Raw genomic sequence first — 22,162 nt, 5'->3', positions numbered from 1 at the left:
TGTGCAACGCATCGGAGGGGTTAAACGGGTGAGATCGATACTAATATCGATCTCACCCGGCAGAGCAGGGACAACCCCAGCCCTCAGATGCCTCTGGCAGCTGAGAGCAGGGAGATTTGACGCTCCCTGCTCTGTTTACTTTATTCTGATGCAGTGCCGTAAAAAGGCATATGCATCAGAATAAAGCCCGTTAGTGACCGACGTGAAAAGGCGTATTGGCGGTCACTAACGGGTTAATTTCTGTAAATCAAGGTATATGTTTTTGAATTGTTTTATCCATGGCTTGTCTAATTGCGTTATTTCTCAGACTGTATATAATGGGGTTGATGAATGGGGTAATTACAGTGTAGAGCAGGGATAGGATCTTACTAATGCTGGATGATTCTCCTTTTGTTGGAAACACATAAACACCGAACAACGTCCCGTAAAATATGGAGACCACAATGAGGTGGGAGCTACAGGTGGAGAAGGCTTTCTGTCTACCAGTATTGGATGGAATCCTTAGGATCGTGAATACAATATTAGCATAAGATGAAATTATTATGATCGTTGGTATGATAACTGATGGAATGCTAAGTAACATGATTTCTAGTTGAACAATGAAGGTATCAGAACAGGAAATTTCTTGTAAGGGAATAAAATCACAGAAAAAATGGTCGATAATATTCAGTCCACAAAATTTTAGCCTTGATGTTGTTAAATTGTCAATCAATACCATGGAGAAACCAAGCAACCAACATGTGGCGGCCAATTTCGCACAATTCCCGCTTGTCATGATAGAGGTGTAACGGAGGGCGTTACAGATGGCCACATATCTGTCATAAGACATCACTGTGAGGAGAAGACATTCAACTGCTTCAGAGGCACCGAAAAAATACAACTGAGTCATACAGCCAGCAAATGTAATGGTCCCCCCATTATACAGTAGAAGGTGGAGCATGTCGGGGACAATTTCTGTGGTCAACAAGATGTCGCTGATGGACAGTTGTGAGATGAAGAAGTACATTGGAGTGTGGAGGTTCTTGTTGATGGACACCAGGGTGATGATCAGGAGGTTCCCGCATATTGTCCCACAGTAGACAATAAGGAGAAGACAGAACAGGAAAATTTGTAACCATTGACGACACTGAAATCCAACGAGGAAGAACTCTGTGACCGTCGTCAGATTGTTTCCCTGTACAGTCAGAATAAAAGATAAAAAAAAAAAGAAAGAAAACCTTAGAAAAATGTTCTACAGCATCAGGTAAAATTTTATTTTCATATCTCATCCACATGGCTGGGACTGAAATCCGGTGCAGATTTTCCATGTGCAAATCCACAAGGAAAATCTGCAGCAGTTCCGTCTTGTGTGCCGGGGTCTAAATACATAGGTCTAATACATAGAGATGTTTCTACAGCACCAGACACATATTCCCAAGGACTATTGAAGACATGACCTCATGACAACCAATGATGTATTTTCTAGAATTGATCTTAACTAGAATTGTTGTTGTGCGACTGATCAGTGATTTATGGAAATCTATATGAGATATAGTGTTGGAGAAAGCCATTGGACATTGAGAATGGAGATTCATAGATAACATTATTAAGGAATCTTCACTAATCTTTTAACATTACATCTTCTTGCTTTTGATAACTGTTTACTACCTAATAAGCTCATCTGTCTTTACTTACATTGGGGGTTTCCATGTTCTTGTAGAAATTTTATCCTAATGATGAACATGTAATCACTTTCCGACATTACTCTCAAACTCTCAATCCTGTTCTCAGAAAAGTTCCAGAATGCCGGAGGTTAACACAATCCCTCAAAATACAAGAGCGCACACATGAACAATTCATATGACATAAGCCACGCAGTGACTACCAGTATAAAAAAACAAAATGTAGGCGAGGGACTGTGTGTAGTAACTCTGTGGAGATTGTTCAATCGTCAGCTTCCTTATCTCTTGGGTTCCAATCAGTGGCGTAACTACCGCTATAGGGGTCCGCGGCATGAGGGGGACCGTGTCACCCGCCGGCATGGGCCCCCACCATGGCCGGAGGCTCCGCTAGCTGCCGCTATGGCTGCTACAGCGCAACGTCACTGAACACTACGGCAGAGCAGGAAGGTATCTCACCGCTCTGCCATTAAAGCGGTTGTTCCTACATAAGACATGTATCCCCAATCCACAGAATAGGGGATACATGTGTGATCGCTGGCAGCGATAGGGAGAACGGGGGACCGAAAGTCCCCTGAAGTTCTCCATGAGAAACCTCGGACTTCCGGGGTCTGGGTCGGCAGCTCCGTAGAAATGAATGGAGCGCCAGTCGCGCTTGTGCGCATGCGTGAACAGCGCTCCTTTAATTTTTCTTGAGCTGCGCAGACTCCAGAAGTCAGAGGTTAGTCATGGAGAACTTCGGGGGACTTTCGGTCCCCCGTTCTCCCTATCGCTGCCAGCGATCACACATGTATCCCCTATCCTGTAGATAGGGCATACATGTCTTTTGTAGGACACACTATAGGTCGGATTTTTTTGGGGGGTTGGGGCTACATGGCGTTACCTACAGGGGGGGCTGTATAGCGTTACCTACAAGAGGGGCTGTTTAGCGTTACCTACAGGGGGGGCTGTATGGCGTTACCTACAGGGGGCTGTATAGCGTTACCTACAGGGGGCTGTATGGTGTTACCTACAGGGGCAGCTGTATGGCGTTACATACAGGGGGGGCTGTATGGCGTTACCTACAGGGGGGGCTGTATGGCGTTTCCTACAGGGGGGCTGTGTAGCGTTACCTACAGGGGGGGCTGTATAGCGTTACCTACAGGGGGACTGTATGGAATTACCTACACGGGGGGCTGTATGGCGTTACCTACAGGGGGGACTGTATGGCGTTATCTACAGGGTGGGCTGTATGGTGTTACCTACAGGGGGGGCTGTATGGCGTTCTCTACAGGGTGGGCTGTATGGCGTTATCTACAGGGTGGGCTGTATGGCGTTATCTACAGGGGGCTGTATGGCGCTATTTACAAAGGGGTCTGTATGGCGTTATCTACAGGGTGGGCTGTATGGCGTTATCTACAGAGGGGGCTGTATGATGTTATCTACAGAGAGGGCTGTATGGCGCTATCTACAGGGGGGGGGGGCCTGTATGGCATTCTCTACAGAGGGGGCTGTATAGTGTTATCTACAGAGGGGGTTGTATGGTGTTATCTACAGGGGGGGCTGTATGATGTTATCTACAGAGATGGCTGTATGGCGTCATCTACAGGGAGGCTGTATGGCGTTATCTACAGGGGGAGGCTGTAAAAAAGGCACTATCTACAAGGGGGGTTGTGTGACACCCAGGGGAGGTGGTGCCCCAGTCAAAAGTTTGCTATGGGGCTTAGTTTTTCCTAGTTACGCCCCTGGTTCCAATCCATTGAGGGATAGATATATAAAATTATTATTGACAATTTTTGATTTATACAGAAGATCACAAAATGTAAAAGAAAATAAATGAAAGAAATAGAGAAATAATGATCAATAATGATGTCCCGCCAACTAGTACTACATATTGTAATTTTAGTGCAGTATTCACCATATTCATCATCATGGCACATGGTAATTGATAAGTAAGATGCAGCTACTGAGCTATGACATTTTACACCAAGCACTTTACCATGTGAAAATGTGGCAGCTCTTTTTGTTTTTGTTTTTTTGTGTCAGAAGAAGTGGTAGAGGGCTTGGTAAATGTGATGTGTTGACTGAATATCATTATTTTTATTACAGGTGTGTCAGAGAATTGGCATAATTGCTTTGATATACAGCATATGCCCAAAAATGTTATATTTGGCTTTTGCATTTTGGACAATTTTGTCTTAAATTTTGTAACTTTTTATAATAACTTTTATAGACTTTTATATGACTGTCCCATAATCAAGAATATATGATGACCTAGGCAATATTAGGTTATATTGATTCCTCATTAGCAATTTTTTCTATAGTTGAATAAAAAATAAAAAAATCCTCAAGCCCCCCAAAAATAAAAGTTTTGCAACACAATATATGCACAAAGTATTGGGACACAGCTATTAAGTTCAGGTATTTATTTTAATCCCATTACCACAGGTGTATAAGATTCAGGCCTCGCCATGCAGACACCTTTACAAACATTTGTGATAGAATGAGTCAATCTAAACAGATCAGTGAATTCCAGCGCGGTCCTGTAATAGGACACCACCATTTTAACAAGTCAGTTCATGAAATGTCTTCCCTCCTAGATATTCCACCATCATCTGAAAGTGGTATTATTTTAAAGTGGAAGGAAACACCTCAACTCAGCCACGAAGTGCAAACCAGGTAAAGTTATAGAGCCGGAACGCCAAGTGCTGAGGAGCATAAGTCGACAACACTCTACTGACTCAATAACTGCAGAGTACAGACCTCCTGGGGTATTAACATCCCCACAAAAACTGTTCCCTGGGAGCTTCATATCATGGGGGCCGAGCAGCTGCATGCCAGCCTTACATCACCAAGCACAATGCCAAGCGCCGGTTGGAGTGGTATAAAACCACCGCCATTGGACTCTGGAGCTGCAGAAACATGTTCTGTGGAGTGACGCTTCTCTATCTGGTGGTCTGATGGATGAGTCTGGGTTTGGGGAATACCAGGAGACCATTAACTGCCTGACTGCGTTGTGCCAACTATAAAGTTTGGTGGAGGAGGGATAATGCTATGGGGTTATTTTCAGCATCTGTCTCAGGTTCCTCAGTTCCAGTGAAGGGAAATCTTAATGCATTAAGCACACAAGACATTTTGGACAGTTGTTCTTCCAACATTGCCTGGACAACTCTTTTCTGTTCCAGCATGACTCTGCCCCAGTTCACAAGGTCTATAAAGTAACGACATGGTTGGGTAAGTTTAATGTGGAGGTACTTGACTGGCCACTGAGATCCCTGACCTCAACTAGTGGTGTAACTGTTATATACACTATATATCCAGACACTGTAAAACACTATTTATCTGGAGCATGTAGGACACTATTTATCTGGAGGATGTAGGACACTATTTATCTGGAGGATGTAGGACACTATTTATCAGGAGGATGTAAGACACTATGTATCTGGATGCTGTATTACACTATATATCCAGACACTGTAAAACACTATTTATCTGGAGCATGTAGGACACTATTTATCTGGAGGATGTAGGACACTATTTATCTGTAGCATTTAGGACACTATTTATCAGGAAGATGTAGGACACTATTTATCTGCAGGATGTAAGACACTATTTATCTGGAGGATGGAGGACCCTATTTATCTGGAGGATAAAGAACACTATTTATCTGGAGGCTGTATGACACTATTTATCAGGAAGATGTAGGACACTATTTATCTGGAGGATGGAGGACACTATTTATCTGGAGGCTGTATGACAATATTTATCTGGAGGATGTAAGACACTACTTATCTGGAGTCTGTAGGACACTATTTATCTGGATGCTGTATTACACTATATATTCAGACACTGTAAAACACTATTTATCTGGAGGCTGTATGACAATATTTATCTGGAGGATGTAAGACACTACTTATCTGGAATCTGTAGGACACTATTTATCTGGATGCTGTATTACACTATATATCCAGACACTGTAAAACACTATTTATCTGGATTTTGCAGGACACTATTTATCTTGAGGATTTAGAACACTATTTATCTGGAGGATGCAGGAAACTATTTAACTGGATGCTGTATTACACTAGTGGTGTCACTGTTATATGCACTATAAATCCAGACACTGCAAAACACTATTTATCTGGAAGATGTAGGGCACTATTTATCTGGAGGATATAGGACACTATTTATCAGGAGGATGTAGGACACTATTTATCTGGAGGATGTAGGAAACTATTTATCTGGAGGATGTATTACACTAGTGGTGTCACTGTTATATGCACCAGATATCCAGACACTGTAAAACACTATTTATCTGGAGGATATAGGTCACTATTTATCTGGAGCATGAAGGACACTATTTATCTGGAGGATATAGGTCACTATTTATCTGGAGCATGAAGGACACTATTTATCTGGAGGATATAGGTCACTATTTATCTGGAGCATGAAGGACACTATTTATCTGGAGGATATAGGACACTATTTATCTGGAGCATGAAGGACACTATTTATCTGGAGGATATAGGACACTATTTATCTGGAGCATGAAGGACACTATTTATCTGGAGGATGTATTACACTAGTGGTAGCACTGTTATATACACTATATATCCAGACACTGTAAAACGCTATTTATCTGGAGGTTGTTTTACACTAGTGGTAGCACTATTATATACACTATATATCCAGACACTGTAAAACATTACTTATCTGGATTCTGTAGGTCACTATTTATCTGGATGCTGTATAGAATAATCATCTTTCTGTTGTCTATACTGTTTATCTGAATGCTGTGTATAACAATTTATCAAGATAAATAAATATTTAATGTGGTGTACACAATTTAGATAGACAATGCGTAGTTTATATCTCCACATATTGTCTACTCTATATTACTGTTATATGTGATGTTTATCTGGAAGTTATATACACTCATTATTTAACCACTGTATACACCGTATTTGAACACTGTATTTGCTATTTATTTTGACATCTTGTGCAGTTTTTCATCCACACACTGTATAACAAAACAATAACTACAATACAATCTATACGGAATAAGCGGAGATACAAGAGGTTGGGGAGGAATAAGAATCCTGACAATAGGAGCTTACAATCTATAAGGAATAAGAGGAGATACAAGAGGTGAGGGGAGTAAGATTCCTGACCATAGTAGCTTACAATCTATAAGAGGAGATACAAGAGATGGAAGAGTAGTAAAATTCCTGACCATAGGAGCTAACAATCTGTAGCGTCCATGGCCATGAACCGCCGTTCCTGCTCACACCTTGGCAGCCGTGGCCATGGATCTGTGATTGCTGGCTGGCATCTCCTTCTTAGGAGACCCCAGCACTCACTTCCGCTCCATTCGGCACAGTTCCATAGGGTGCGCACGCATGCTCGTACCTGGCCTTAAAGGGCCAGCGCGCACTTGAATTATATTTTAATTAGCTCCAATCACTCCCTGCCTGAGCGTTGTTAGTATTTCCCATGTTGGACTTTGCAAATGGTCCCTCAGTGTTATCCTGTTCCCAGTATTTCCGTGCCCTGCTTCCTGTATCCCGTGCTGTGCCTTGTTCCTGAGCCTGTATAGTGTTAGAGTCATGTCCTGCTGCACCTACTGCCGTCCGCCACGTCTGGCACAACCTGCCGCAACTATTATCGTCTGCTATGTCTGGCGCAATCTGCTGCACCTGCTGTAATCTGCCACATCTGGTGCAACCTGCCACCTCCTGCCCCATCCATGCTAGAGCCTCTGCCACGGTCCTGACTATTCAGGTACCCTTGAGCTGCACTTTGTATTGATTGGGTGCTCTGTTGTTTGGCCCACTGCCTTCCCGCTATGGCGGTGCGGCCTAGTGGGTCCACATACCCACAGACCGTGACAGTACGCTCAGGCCATGGAAGCCGCTGGTCAACCCAAGACCTTGACGATGACACAAGCCATGCAGGCAGACATGCAAGACCTTTAGTCACGACAAGACCAACTCCTCCTGGCGGTGAACACCATTGCACATTGGATGGAAGTACAAGCCACAGTTGTCACCGAACCTATTCCTGCTGTTCCTCCTGCTACTCCTCCTGTCAGTACCAGTGCCAAGCCCCGATGCTCCCTTCCGCTACCTCCTTGCTATGACGGAAACACGAGGTCCTGCAGGGGATTTCTGATCCAGTGCCAGATCCACTTCAAACTACATGCCAAGGCCTTCTCCTCTGATGACGCAATGATCACCTTCATAATCTCTCTCCTTACTAGCAAAGCCCTGGCATGGGCGAATCCCCTTTGGGAACAATATGGACCAGGGACTCGCGACTTGCAGTATTTTTTACGGACTTTCCGTTCTATATTTGAAAAACCTGGGAGAGTTTCTTCTGCTGCTGCATCCCTGCTGACCCTACACCAGGGAGACATCTCCGTGAGCGAGTATACCATTCAGTTTCGTACCCTGGCTGCAGAAGTAACCTGGAACAACGAGGTACATTCTGGCAGGGACTGTCTTCTGAGATTAACCACTTTCTGACCAGGAGCTTTACCCCCTTTCCTGACCAGGCCCATTTTCAAGTTTTAGCCATGTGCCAATTTAAAAGATAATTGTTGTTCTATTATTTTTCCAACCTACATGTATTTGGGTCTTGGTTTTTTTCAGAACATATTGGGCTTCCATATTGTGTAAAAAAATAATAGATATAATTAACTGTTTTTAAAAATATGGACGGAAAAATGGAAAATAAAGTTGAAAAAAATGTGAATGTGTGATTTTAGGTGATTGTTTTTTACATCTGGTGGAGCCACTGGGTAAACACCTGAATACATATTTGGCAACTTCTACCGACTTCAACTATACGACATATGTGTGCATTTCTTACACGCTGGGCACAAGATGGCGCTTACAAAGCATGGTGTGCAAACTGTCTTTTAGAGAAAACATTTCCAAAGATGGTTCGCTGACACCATACGACCATTACAGATGTTGAGGCATTTCCAGTCCACAAAAACTGATGGCCTATCCTCAGGACAGCCAATCAATATCTGATCGGTCAGGGACCAACACCCGGCACCCCCGTCGATTGGCTGTTTTGAAGGGGCCCAAGTGCTTATACGAGCGCTGTTTCCACTTAATTTCCTTTACTGTTCACACTGTGAATTGCGGACACACTTGTTTACAGCCTTCTCCCATTCAAGTATATATTGTAATACTGTTAACCTCCGCTACAAGTGTGTCTGCGATTCACAGTGTGAGCAGTAACGGAAATGAAGGGGAAGCGATGATGGTACGAGCATCGCGGCCCCTTTAAAACAGCTGATCGGCGGGGCTGCGGGGAGACGGGCCACAACCAATCAGATATTGATGGATAAGGCTCTATTCACACGACAGGGTCCGAGTGTCGGCCGATAAAACGTCAGCTTTTCCCGTCCGTTTTGCATCTGTTTCGGGCCGTGTTTCCGTTTTCAACGGCCAATTTTGACCCGTTTTTCATCCATTTTTATCCCCGTCCGTTTTAAAATTGGATGAATTTCATCTGTAAATTTATTGCCACACACTTCCCTCTGTAGACAATGCCACACACTGCCCTCTGTAGATACTGCCATAACTCCGCTGTAGCTAGTGCCACACAGCCCCCTGTAGGTCATGCCACACTGCCCCTGTAGGTAATGCCACACTGTCCCATGTAGGTAAGTCCACACTGCCCCCTGTAGGTAATGCCACACAGCCCCCCTGTAGGTAATGCCACATTGCCACACACTTCCCTCTGTAGACAATGCCACACACTGCCCTCTGTAGATACTGCCACAACCCCGCTGTAGGTAGTGTGACACAGCCCCCTGTAGGTCATGCCACACTGCCGCCTGCAGGTAATGCCACACAGCCCACCTGTAGGTAATGCCACACAGCCCCCTGTAGGTAGTGCTACACAGCCCCCTTGTACATAGTCACCCCCCATAGATGCCCCCCTACCTTCCTGTAGGTGACGGCTCCAGGAGAAGTCCCTCACTTCACTGTCCATACAGTGGAGGAAATAAGTATTTGATCCCTTGCTGATTTTGTAAGTTTGCCCACTGTCAAAGACATGAACAGTCTAGAAGTTTTAGGCTAGGTTAATTTTACCAGTGAGAAATAGATTATATTAAAAAAAAAAAAAAAAGAAAATCACATAGTCAAAATTATATATATTTATTTGCATTGTGCACAGAGAAATAAGTATTTGATCCCTTTGGCAAACAAGACTTAATACTTGGTGGCAAAACCCTTGTTGGCAAGCACAGCAGTCAGACGTTTTTTGTAGTTGATGATGAGGTTTGCACACATGTTAGATGGAATTTTGGCCCACTCCTCTTTGCAGATCATCTGTAAATCATTAAGATTTCGAGGCTGTCGCTTGGCAACTCGGATCTTCAGCTCCCTCCATAAGTTTTCGATTGGATTAAGGTCTGGAGACTGGCTAGGCCACTCCATGACCTTAATGTGCTTCTTTTTGAGCCACTCCTTTGTTGCCTTGGCTGTATGTTTTGGGTCATTGTCGTGCTGGAAGACCCAGCCACGAGCCATTTTTAATGTCCTGGTGGAGGGAAGGAGGTTGTCACTCAGGATTTGACGGTACATGGCTCCATCAATTCTCCCATTGATGCGGTGAAGTAGTCCTGTGCCCTTAGCAGAGAAACACCCCCAAAACATAATGTTTCCACCTCCATGCTTGACAATGGGGATGGTGTTCTTTGGGTAATAGGCAGCATTTCTCTTCCTCCAAACACCACGAGTTGAGTTAATGCCAAAGAGCTCAATTTTAGTCTCTTCTGACCACAGCACCTTCTCCCAATCACTCTCAGAATCATCCAGATGTTAATTTGAAAACTTCAGACAGGCCTGTACATGTGCCTTCTTGAGCAGGGGGACCTTGCGGGCACTGCAGGATTTTAATCCATTACGGCGTAATGTGTTATCAATGGTTTTCTTGGTGACTGTGGTCCCAGCTGCCTTGAGATCATTAACAAGTTCCCCCCGTGTAGTTTTCAGCTGAGCTCTCACCTTCCTCAGGATCAAGGAAACCCCACGAGGTGAGATTTTGCGTGGAGCCCCAGATCGATGTCGATTGACAGTCATTTTGTATGTCTTCCATTTTCTTACTATTGCACCAACAGTTGTCTCCTTCTCACCCAGCGTCTTACTTATGGTTTTGTAGCCCATTCCAGCCTTGTGCAGGTCTATGATCTTGTCCCTGACATCCTTAGAAAGCTCTTTGGTCTTGCCCATGTTGTAGAGGTTAGAGTCAGACTGATTAATTGAGTCTGTGGACAGGAGTCTTTTATACAGGTGACCATTTAAGACAGCTGTCTTTAATGCAGGCACCAAGTTGATTTGGAGCGTGTAACTGGTCTGGAGGAGGCTGAACTCTTAGGGTATGTGCACACACACTACTTACGTCCGTAATTGACGGACGTATTTCGGCCGCAAGTACCGGACCGAACTCAGTGCAGGGAGCCGGGCTCCTAGCATCATAGTTATGTACGATGCTAGGAGTCCCTGCCTCGCTGCAGGACAACTGTCCCGTACTGTAATCATGTTTACAGTACGGGACAGTTGTCCTGCAGCGAGGCAGGGACTCCTAGCATCGTACATAAGTATGATGCTAGGAGCCCGGCTCCCTGCACTGTGTTCGGTCCGGGACTTGCGGCCGAAATACGTCCATCAATTACGGACGTAATTAGTGTGTGTGCACATACCCTTAATGGTTGGTAGGGGATCAAATACTTATTTCTCTTTGCACAATGCAAATAAATATATATAATTTTGACTATGTGATTTTCAGTTTTTTTTTAATATAATCTATCTCTCACTGGTAAAATTAACCTAGCCTAAAAATTCTAGACTGTTCATGACTTTGACAGTGGGCAAACTTACAAAATCAGCAAGGGATAAAATACTTATTTCCTTTACTGAATATGGACAGTGAAGTGAGGAAATTCTCCTGAATCGGAATCCCCAGCCACAGCGGTGGGGATTCTGCTTCAGAAGTCCCTGACGTCACTGTGTCCATATATGGACAGTGAAGGCAGGGACTTCTCCTGGAGCATAATCCCCGGCCACAGCGCTGGTGATTCCACTTCAGAAGTCCTTGACGTCACTGTATCCATATATGGACAGTGAAGTCAGGGACTTCTAATGGAGCGGAATCCCCAATCCCCGGCCACAGTGTTGCCGAAGCTGGGGCCCGGGGATTTGGGATTCTGCTCCTACAGGGAGCAACATAATACCCTCCTCCTCACATGCACTTCCCACTGTGAGGAGGAGAGAGAGTTAGCGATGGAAGACACGGTCGTCACTTGGAACTTTATGAGGGTTGGGAGAACGGCCGAAAATAGGGCATATCCCATTTTTTGACAGCCCGGTTCACCGGGCCATAAAAAAAATTGGTTGTTTGAATAGCCCCATTTAGAGTCTATTGTTCCTACTGCGGCCATGTGACAGACGTTTTTTGAACGGCCATCACACGGCCAGGAAACTCTGTCGTGTGAATGGGGCCTTATCCTGAGGATAGGCCATCAATTTTTGTGGACTCGAAAACCCCTTTGACACCCCAAAAGTGATTATTTTATGGAAAGCAGACCCCAAGGTATTAATTTATTGACATATCAAAGATTTGAATATCTGCCGGGTAAAATGTCTGCAGCATGCAGATGAGTTTTGTAAAATCTCATCTACTTGCCTTGTACTGTAATCCGTTGCAGACTTTGCCTGCGCAAATCCGCGGGTAAAATTTGCAGTGAATCCTCCACATCTAACGTCACCCTAAGGCCCAATTCACAAATAGTTTTTTGGTGATGATTTTGACATAGAAACCGCGTCGAAATCAACACCAATATACAGCCGAAATTGTTGTTTTTTCCCCGGGTAGCTGGGAGGCAGAAAAAGCATTCTAAGCCCACGCTCCTCAATGGCCTCAGGCGAAAAACAAGGCAAAAAAGTGCAGGCAAGTCAAAATCTGCCTGCAAAATACTCTGTGTACAGGTTGTTTGACCAAATATCGGGATGTCCCATAGCCTATATCGCAAATAATGAAAGTCAATGTGGTCGCGTTGCGACCTGCAAGTAACTGCGACACTACAGTTTGGATTTCTTGCAACTTTCATGTCGTGGCAAGTTGCTCGCTGCGACACAACCACATTGACTTTTATTACATGCAATGTAGGCTACGGGACATAGCGATCTTTGGCTGGTTGACCTGTATCGTGTGTGTCCAAAGTCGCCGTGTAGCAGATAGACAAATTTATTTATAGAGAAAATTTTATTGAAAAAAAAAGTGTGTGTGTGTTTTTTTTTTACATTACATTATTCTTCTCCTCTCTGGCAGTCTGCCAGAGAGGGAGAAGATTCAACTGGTGATCACTGTGACAGGCTGTCACAGCGATCACCTGAACAGAGACCACTCTGAAGCTTAGTGATACAGCTGTCTAGACAGCTGTATCATGGAGCTCCTTACCATCGGCACGCATGTGATCGCTGTGACAAGCTGTCACAGCATTCATATAGCTGAGACCCTTACCGTCGGTGCACAAGCGCTGCTGGGAGGAGCAATGTGATCACATGACCGGAGACCACACTGAGTGGTCTCCGGGTGAAAGCTCTGTGATATCAGCTGTCTCTAGACAGCTGCATCACGGAGCTCCTCACATTCGGCGTGTAAGAGCTGCCGTTCAGAGCAATGGGATCGTTGTGACAGGTTTTCACAATGATCACATGACCGGAGGCCACGCTAAGTGGCCTCTGGTTAAAGTTCCATGATACAGCTGTCTAGAGACAGCAGTATCACGGAGCTAAAGGCTGTCGGGGAGCGTCAAACTAGCTAACTCTTCTGGAACGGCCCTGCAGAGTTAATTGCGGAGCGCCAGGACGTTTATAGTCTATGGGCAGTCCGGAAGTGGTTAAAGACAAGCTTGCCGCTCACGATCTACCACCTACCCTGGACGATCTCATTCTATTAGCCACCTGGGTTGCCATGAGGATCAGGGAGTGTTCCCAAGAGGTACACCGGGAGAGAGGATTTTCTAGGCTGGCTTCTACTTTCCAGCAATCCCTACTGTCCTCTTCAGTCATCCCACCAGAGGAGCCTATGCAGGTGGACCTGGCCAAATTGTCTACCCAGGAGAAATAACGCAGACACACTTCAGGATTTTGTCTGTATTGCGGTCTCAGAGGCCATGTTGTGTGTTTGTGTCCCCAGAAGCCAAAGAGGCCACGGTGCCTAGAATTGGTTGGAGAGACAACCCTAGGCAGAACGGCACTAAATTAAATATTCTCCTCCAAACTGACCACTCCTGTGACCATAGTGTCCGGCGAGAAGACGCAGCGGGTTTCTGCCTATCTGGCCTCAGGATCCACGGCAAACTTCATCCAGTAATACCAAGTGGACCATCACCAGTTGCCCACTGTTCCTCTAGAGACGTCTTTGGTTGTTGCCTCGGTGAATGGTCTTCCTCTGCCCGATCCAATCGTGTCTGAAGCCAATCCACTGAATCTCTAAGTTGGAGTCCTTCATACTAAACTGATTACCTTCCTAGTGTTGCCTAAAGCCATCAATCCGGTTCTACTGGGCCTGCCTTGGCTCCGGCTGCATTCTCCTATCCTGGATTGGAGTTCTCCAACGGGGCCTCAAATGCTCCCACCGCTGCCTGTTACAGATCCAACCTGTCCAGCCGTCTCTGCCTCAGTCATTAGCGGGATTGTCTAAGCATTTTTCTCAATTTGCAAAAAGGAGGCTGAGATGCTTCCTCCATACCAGTCTTACGACAGTCTGATTGAACTGGTTCCAAATGCTTCTCTTCCCTGTCAACGGGTATATCCTCTCTCCTTGCCAGAGACTCAATCCATCTCGGCTTATATCCAGGAGAATCTGGAGAGGGGTTTCATACAAAAGTCTTCCACCCCGGCCGGGGCCGGGTTCTTCTTCGTTAAAAAGAAAGACGTATCTCTTCGACCCTGCATTGACTACCATGGTCTCAACCAGATCACGGTCAAGAACAAATACCCATTGACACTAATGTCCGAACTGTTTGACCATATATGAGGAGTCAGTGTTTTTTCAAAACTAGACTAAAGTGGGGCTTACAATTTGATCCGAATCCGTCAAGGTGATGAGTGGAAGATGTATGTATCCAGCACATCTTCCGCTTGCATGGCTTGCACCTTCACATTGTGTCTGATCGGGGGGTTCAGTTCACTTCAAATTTATGGAAAGCCCTCTTTAGACTACTGGATGGGAAATTGGATTTTTCCTAAGCTTATCACCCCCAGTCCAATGGTCAAGTAGAGAGGATTAACCAGATAATGGAGAATTATCTCCTCCACTTCATCTCCATGCAGCATGATGACTGGGTACAGGATCTTCCATGGGGCGAGTTCTTATACAACAACCACACAAGTGAGTCCACCACTTCCACACCATTCCACATTGTGTAACGTCAACATTCTAGAATCCCTTTTCTTGTGTCGACTACATCTCAGATACCCGCTGCTGACTCTGCATTTAGGGACTTTCTGCAAATCTGGCATCAGTCCTCTATTCTGCTAGCAGTCGAACGCATGTAGCGTAAAGCAGATATAAAAAGAAGAGAGCCACCTCAGTATATTCCAGGTACCAAAGTCTGGCTGTCCTCACGGAATATTTGTTTAAAGTTGCCTTCGTACAAGTTTGCTCCCAGGTTCCTCGGATCCTTTGAGATACTACAACAGATAAACCCTGTCTCCCATAAGCTTCGGCTGCCTCCTACCCTCAGAATCCCCAACTCCTTTCATGTATCCCTCCTGATACCAGTGGTCGTGAACTGCTACAGTAGACTCCCAGTCCCGCAGTTACTCCCAGCGGTTCATCTGATGTGTTTGAGGTGAAGGACATCCTGGACAGCAAGAGGGTAAGAGGAAAGACTTTCTATTTGGTGGACTGGAGAGGGTTTGGTCTTGAGGAGAGAGCCTGGGAGCCAGAAGAGAACCTTAATGCTCCTACCCTCATTAAGAAATTTCTCTCTTGCTCTGGTACAAAGAAGAGGGGGCGTAAGAGGGGGGATACTGTAGTATCCATGGCCGCGGACCGTCATTCCTACTTACCCCTCGGCGGACGTGGCCGTAGATCTGTGACTGCTGGCCAGCATCTCCTTCATAGGAGACGCCAGCACTCACTTCCACTCCGCTCGGCACTGTCCTGTAGGTTGCGCTCGCACGCTCGTGCCTGGCCTTAAGGGGCCAGCGTGCGCACATAATTTATATTTTAATTAGCCCCAATCACTCTGGAGTATTTAAGGGGCCCAGCCCCTTTACTCCCTCCCTGAGCATTGTTAGTAGTTCACATGTTAGTCTTTGCAAATGGTCCCTCAGTGTTATCCTGTTCCCAGTGTTCCCGTACTCTGCTACCTGTATCCTGTATCCCGTGCCTTGTTCCTGAGCCTGTATAGTGTTAGAGTTGTGTCCTGCTGCATCTACTGCAGTCCGCCACGTCTGGCGCAACCAGATGCACCTGCTGTTATCTGCCAAGTCTAGCGCAACCTGTTACCTTCAGCCCCATCCGTGCTAGAGCCTCTGCCACGGTCCGGACTATTCAGGTACCCTTGTGCTGGACTTTGTATTAATTGGGTTCTCTGTTGATTGGCCAGCTACCTCCGGCGGTGTGGCCTAGTGGGTCCACATACCTACAGACCATGACACAATCTATAGGGAATAAGAGGAGACACAAGAGGTGCGGAGGAGTAAGTGTCCTGACCACAGGAGCTTACACTCTATAAAGAATATGTTTTTGGTAAGAGTAAATTAGTTTATACGTTTGTTTGAAGAGATATATTTTGGCTTGTGTTTGAAAGTTTAGCAAGTGTCACTGTTTTGGCTGACACAAAATACTGTCTGCTCTGATATGATATAATGAAATTATTAATTCTCAGTGAAACCAATCATTGTATTATATTCCTTAATGGACTGAAGTCTCAGGAGAACACGTCACAACATTCTCAATGGATTCATTTTACAATCACCCAGAGATAATTTTGAGGATAAATACTAGAAGTCAGTTACTGGTTCAAGAAATGATCGTACGTCCGTCCACCACACATCATCTTGTACAAACTTCACATTTTGGACGGCATTTAGATAATTTTCCAAGAAAACAATAATCAAAGACAAACTCATGTTTATCGGGAGGAAGAAGACCATCATCTAGGAGAAGGAAACACCTAGCACAAGTAATGGCAGACAATGCTTGGCACAATACAGAGTAACGATGAGTCATGATGACTGTCAATCTCCTGAAAGATATCTCCTACAAGGTGACTTAAAGTGGTTTTCCAGGCTTTAGTTTTATTTTTTTTTAAATTACATACATACTCCCTCTTACTTTCTGTGTAATGTATGAGACACCCGTACATTGCACAGTGAGGATGACCCTGTAAAAGCCTTGCCACGTACTGCCGCAGTGGGGACACTCTACCTGTGCAATGTATGGGTGTCTCATGCAAGGTAATGCAAGGTTAGGATAAAAAAAATTGCACCTATGGAGAGACGCTGCTGATGTAGTATGAGAAAATGAAATCAGGAAGAAGTATTGAATCCAAAAGTCATGAATTTATTAAGGCTACGTGTTTCGACTTTGAACCAACGTCTTCATCAGTCCAAGAATATGATGAAAAAAAAGGGGACACCTTATATAGGGAGTATAACATAGAGTTAAATCATAAAAAAATTACAAACGAAGGTCAAAGCTCAACACTCACGTCATATGGGGTCAGAGTGATGCAAAACAGAGAGCTGAGGTAAAACTTCCAAATGTTACTAAACACAATCACAATCAATACAAATGTAAAATTGACCCCTTCCCCTGTATTCTGGGCCCTAATGACCAAGCATTTTTTTTAGTTCTTCCATCGTCACATTCAAAGAGCTATAACTTTTTTCTTTTCACGTGGACATGGCTGTATAAGGACTTGTTTTTTTGAGGGATGAGTTGTATTTTTCAATGGCACCATTTTCGGGTATATATAATTTTTTTATCAACTTTTATTAACCTCTTTTTTTTTTGGGGGTGGGGGGGGGATATAAAAAAACCCAGCAATTTAGTCATCGTTCTATACATTTTACATTTACGCCATTTACTGTGGCGTACTGTAAATAACATGCTAACTTTATTCTATGGGTCGGTACGATTACCCAATACAAAATACGTATAATTTTTTTGTATTTTACTACTTTTGCAGAATAAAAAACACTTTTAAACTAAAATAATTTTATTTTACATCGCCGCTTTCCAAGAGCATAACTTTTTTATTTTTCCGTCAATGTCGCCATATGAGGGCTTGTTTTTCATGGGACCTCATTGCTACGATTTTGGGATACATGGGACTTATTGAGTAACCTACTATTATTATTTTTTTGGGGGGGATGGGAAAAAATAGCAGTTTTGTCGTTGTTTTTTTATTGCGTTCACCTTGCTGTTTAAATGATATGCTAACTTTATTTCTTGGGTCATTACAATTACGGGATACCATATATGTGTAGTTTTTATTTTATTTTCACAATTTTAGTAAATAAAACCATTTTTGGGGCAAAAAAATGATTTTATTTTTTTTAATGTGTACCTTGTTATTAATTTTAATTTCACATTAATTATTTTTTCAGTCTCAATAGGAGACTTCACTATGCGATCTTTAGATCGCAGATATAATGCTTTGGTATACTTCTTATACCAGACCAATAGTGCCTGTCAGTGGAAAACTCTGGCGCGTCCTAATAGATATATAGCCAGGGCAGACCTGGGGGCCTTTGTTAGGCCCCTGGCTGCCATGGCACCCCATCGGATGTGCCTGCAATTGCATTTGCGGGCCGCTGATGGGTGACAGAGGGAGCTCCCTCCCTCTGTAAACAACTCAAATGCAGCAGTCTCTAATGACCACAGCATTTGAGGGGTTAAATGGCTGTGATCTAAGTAAACTTCGATCGCTACCATTGGAGCAGGAGCCCGGCTGTCATCCGATAGCCGATCTCCGGCTCCAGCCTGCATGGGAGACCTGTGCAGGGCATTGATTAGGCCACCGTGAGAAGACGGTGGCCTAGTATAAAGCACCTTAATGACCTCCGTGAAAAGGCATATCGGCAGTCCTTAAGGGGTTAATATAGCAGACATAGCAGTAAAGGTCTCAAGAATAGCAGGAACAGATATTACATTAATATCGCGAAAAGTAGAAGGGAGAAGACAGCCGAGAGGCAGAAACACATAATTGGGAATAGATGGAGAAAAGAAGTGGAATGAATGCTGATGCAGTAACTGCAAATAAGTTGTCTAGGGGAGAGTACATCCCAGGGTAGTCCTCTCCACTACAAGGAACGTGAGACATCTTGCCTGGAAATACTCATATATGAGGCTGATCTTCTGGCTCTTTTTCTGGAAAGAATGGAAAATTGTGAAGATAGAAGTAGAACTTTATAACGCCCCCGGTTTTATATTTTGCCATGGCTCATATGCAATACAGAAGTGTGCTTATATGGAGGACAGGTTACTAGGGCCGGGCTGACCCATAGGAGAACATTAGGACACTCTAGTGGGTCCAGGATCTAACATAATAATGAGGCTCAACCATAGCAGGTTCTAGGAGGTCCATCATAGACAACTTTTTGGTTTCATTTATTAATTTTTGTACTTCAATGTTTTTTGTTCTTGATTTTTTTTATAAGTTTGGAACAAAAACAACTAAAAGAACAATAGAATAGAAGAAATGTTTCTCTTCTGCGTAGTAGAAATAATAGTACACAACTATATAGAAGAGTCATTAGAAGATATTAGCGCATCCTTCAAGAGATTGTGATGTTCCTGTCTTGTGGTATTAGGCATCATTCTTTCTTTACGTCTGGTTTATACGTAATACTTTGATGTCTATATTGTCTCTTTTGTCTTACCCTATTTTGTCCTTAATGCAGAATAATCTGACGGCGGTCACCGAGTTTTTCCTCTTAGGATTTCAAGGCAGTCAACATCCAAGAATTGTCCTGTTCTGTCTTTTTATTATGATTTACTGTGGGACAATATGTGGGAACCTCCTGATCATCATCCTGGTGTCCATCAGCAAGAACCTCCACACTCCAATGTACTTCTTCATCTCACAACTGTCCATCAGTGACATCCTGTTGACCACAGACATTGTCCCCAACTTGCTCCACCTTCTACTGATTAATGGGGGGACCATTAGTTTTACTGGTTGTATCTTTCAGTTCTATATTTTCTGCGTATGTGAAGCATCTGAATGTCTTCTTCTGGCTGTGATGTCTTATGACAGATATGTGGCCATCTGTAATCCCCTTCGTTATGCCTCTATAATGACACCGGCATGTTGCGTGAAATTGGTCGCCCTCTGTTGGTTAGTGGGTTTTACCATTACGTTGTCCGACAACATATCAATATCGATGTTACAATTTTGTGGACCAAATATCATTGACCATTTTTTCTGTGACCTTGTTCCTTTATTGGCTATTTCATGTTCCGATACATTTATTGTTCAATTGGAGATGTATTTACTAAGTTTTCCTGTGGCTATCATCCCAAGTATAATAATCATTACATCTTATGTCAACATTGTTTCTGCCATCTTAAGAATCCCGTCCAGTACCGGTAGACACAAAGCCTTCTCCACCTGTAGCTCCCACCTCACTGTGGTCTCCATATTTTACTGGACTATCTTCTGTGTTTATATTTTCCCAACAAAAGGAGAAACAATGACCATCAGTAAAGTCCTATCACTGATATATACTGTGTGTACCCCTTTTATAAATCCCATTATATACAGTTTGAGAAACAAAGACATTAGGAAAGCCGTACGAGAAACAATACGGAAACACATTTGTTACAACTTTCCTTGAAGTTATCTATGTAGGAAGCACCGGAATTCATCAGGCATCGGTATATCAGCTAAGAATATATTATACTTGTAGGACGTAGCATGATATTGACACCTGTTACTTATATTCACATATATATATATATATATATATATATATACATATATATAACCAGATATGTGGATTTTCTTATCACAATCAAAGGTTGGGTATAAATGAAATACATATTTCTATAATAGGAAACTAATAAAAATCTTTAGCCTTTTCTAATATTTTTATTCAGGAACATTATGGAAAGCTGAGTAGATTGTGAATATACAACCCGAGTGATATCCTGAGAGCTATTATACTTTCAAGCATGTCTCGTCCTCCAAATAATAAGGCCTCAAAAAGCTACATGGCCACATACAGATGTAGCCATCTTTATCTTGACTTTTAATGCATTAAATACACAGTGGCAAGATCCTTTATCTTTACTTTTTCAATGACTTTTCAATGGCTTGTTGTGTGATATCACACTGAAGTAAGTTATCAGAGTCAAGTTAAAGATGGCTACATCCGTATCTATCTATCTATCTATCTATCTATCTATCTATCTATCTATCTATCTATCTATCTATCTATCTATCTATCTATCTATCTATCTATCTATCTATCTATCATCTGTCTGTCTGTCTGTCTGTCTATCTATCATCTAGCTATCTAATAATAATAATAATAATATGAATAATAATCTTTATTTATATATCGTCAACATATTCTGCAGCACTTTACAACTCAGGGGGTACATTTTACAGATAATATCAGACATCTCATAGTGACAAAACTAATTTACAATTCAAACAAGAGGAGTGAGGACCCTGCGCGAAAGAGCTTACAATCTAAGAGGAAATAAGGGAGAGATAACTTTTAAAAATGCTTGTTAAGTACAATAGTCCAGCCATTTTTTATACACATGGGGTATTAAAAATTAAGCTGCATGAGCCGGTCACCAACCAGTATCTGTGTATGATAGACATGAAGTGCATTAGGGTGCAAGGATTGTGGGGGATACTGCTGAATGCCAGGGAAAATGATCAGATTAGGGAATGTTATAGGCCTGTCTAAAAAGATGTGTTTTCAGGGCATGTTTAAAACTGTGGATATTGGGAACTAATCTGATTGTCTGGGGTAGCGCATTCCAGAGGACGGTGCAGCATGCAAGAAATCTTGGAGACGGGAGTGGGAGGTTCGGATTAAGGTGGATGTTAATCTAAGGTCATTGGCAGAACGTAGAGCCCAAGTAGGTTGGTGGACAGAGATGAGGGAGGAGATGTAAGGAGGTGCAGCACTGTGGAGAGCTTTGTGGGTGAGAGTAATATGTTTGAATTTAATTCTGGAGAGTATGGGCAGCCAGTGCAGTGACTGGCACAGGGTAGAGGCGTTGGTGTAACGGTTGGTCAGAAAGATGAGCCTGGCCCCTGAATTAAGGTTAAATTGGAGAGGGGAGAGTTTAGTGAGCGGAAGACGATCAGTAATGAGTTACAGTAATCAAGACGAGAGAATCAGGCGACAATGAAAGTGACAGGAGCGAGAGAGTGATTGAATGTATGAAGTAAAGGAAAGATCTGAGTCAAAAATATCCCCAAGACATCGGGCGTGCCGCACTGGGAGATGTAGTAG

General features: G+C 43.5%; 2 protein-coding genes across 2 annotated transcripts; one reads left to right on the top strand and one right to left on the bottom strand.

Moving 5' to 3' along the window:
• Window positions 1-247: 247 nt before the first annotated feature.
• LOC142750655 (olfactory receptor 11L1-like) lies at window positions 248-1,689 on the bottom strand. Its single transcript, XM_075859646.1, has 2 exons — window positions 1,675-1,689; window positions 248-1,174 (listed from the first exon to the last, which is right to left on the bottom strand). Exons 1-2 carry the CDS (start codon window positions 1,687-1,689, stop codon window positions 248-250), a joined length of 942 nt encoding a protein of 313 aa, XP_075715761.1.
• Window positions 1,690-19,579: 17,890 nt separating this feature from the next.
• Window positions 19,580-20,521, top strand: LOC142750654 (olfactory receptor 5G26-like). The gene has a single exon (XM_075859645.1). The coding sequence runs from the start codon at window positions 19,580-19,582 to the stop codon at window positions 20,519-20,521; it is 942 nt and encodes a 313-aa protein (XP_075715760.1).
• The last annotated feature ends 1,641 nt before the right edge of the window (window positions 20,522-22,162 follow it).

This window comes from Rhinoderma darwinii, chromosome 3, assembly GCF_050947455.1.
Source record: "Rhinoderma darwinii isolate aRhiDar2 chromosome 3, aRhiDar2.hap1, whole genome shotgun sequence".
Taxonomy (NCBI): Eukaryota; Metazoa; Chordata; class Amphibia; order Anura; family Rhinodermatidae; genus Rhinoderma; species Rhinoderma darwinii.
The sequence above is the reverse complement of the archived record's forward strand: the minus strand, read 5'-3'. Positions and strand labels throughout refer to the sequence as shown.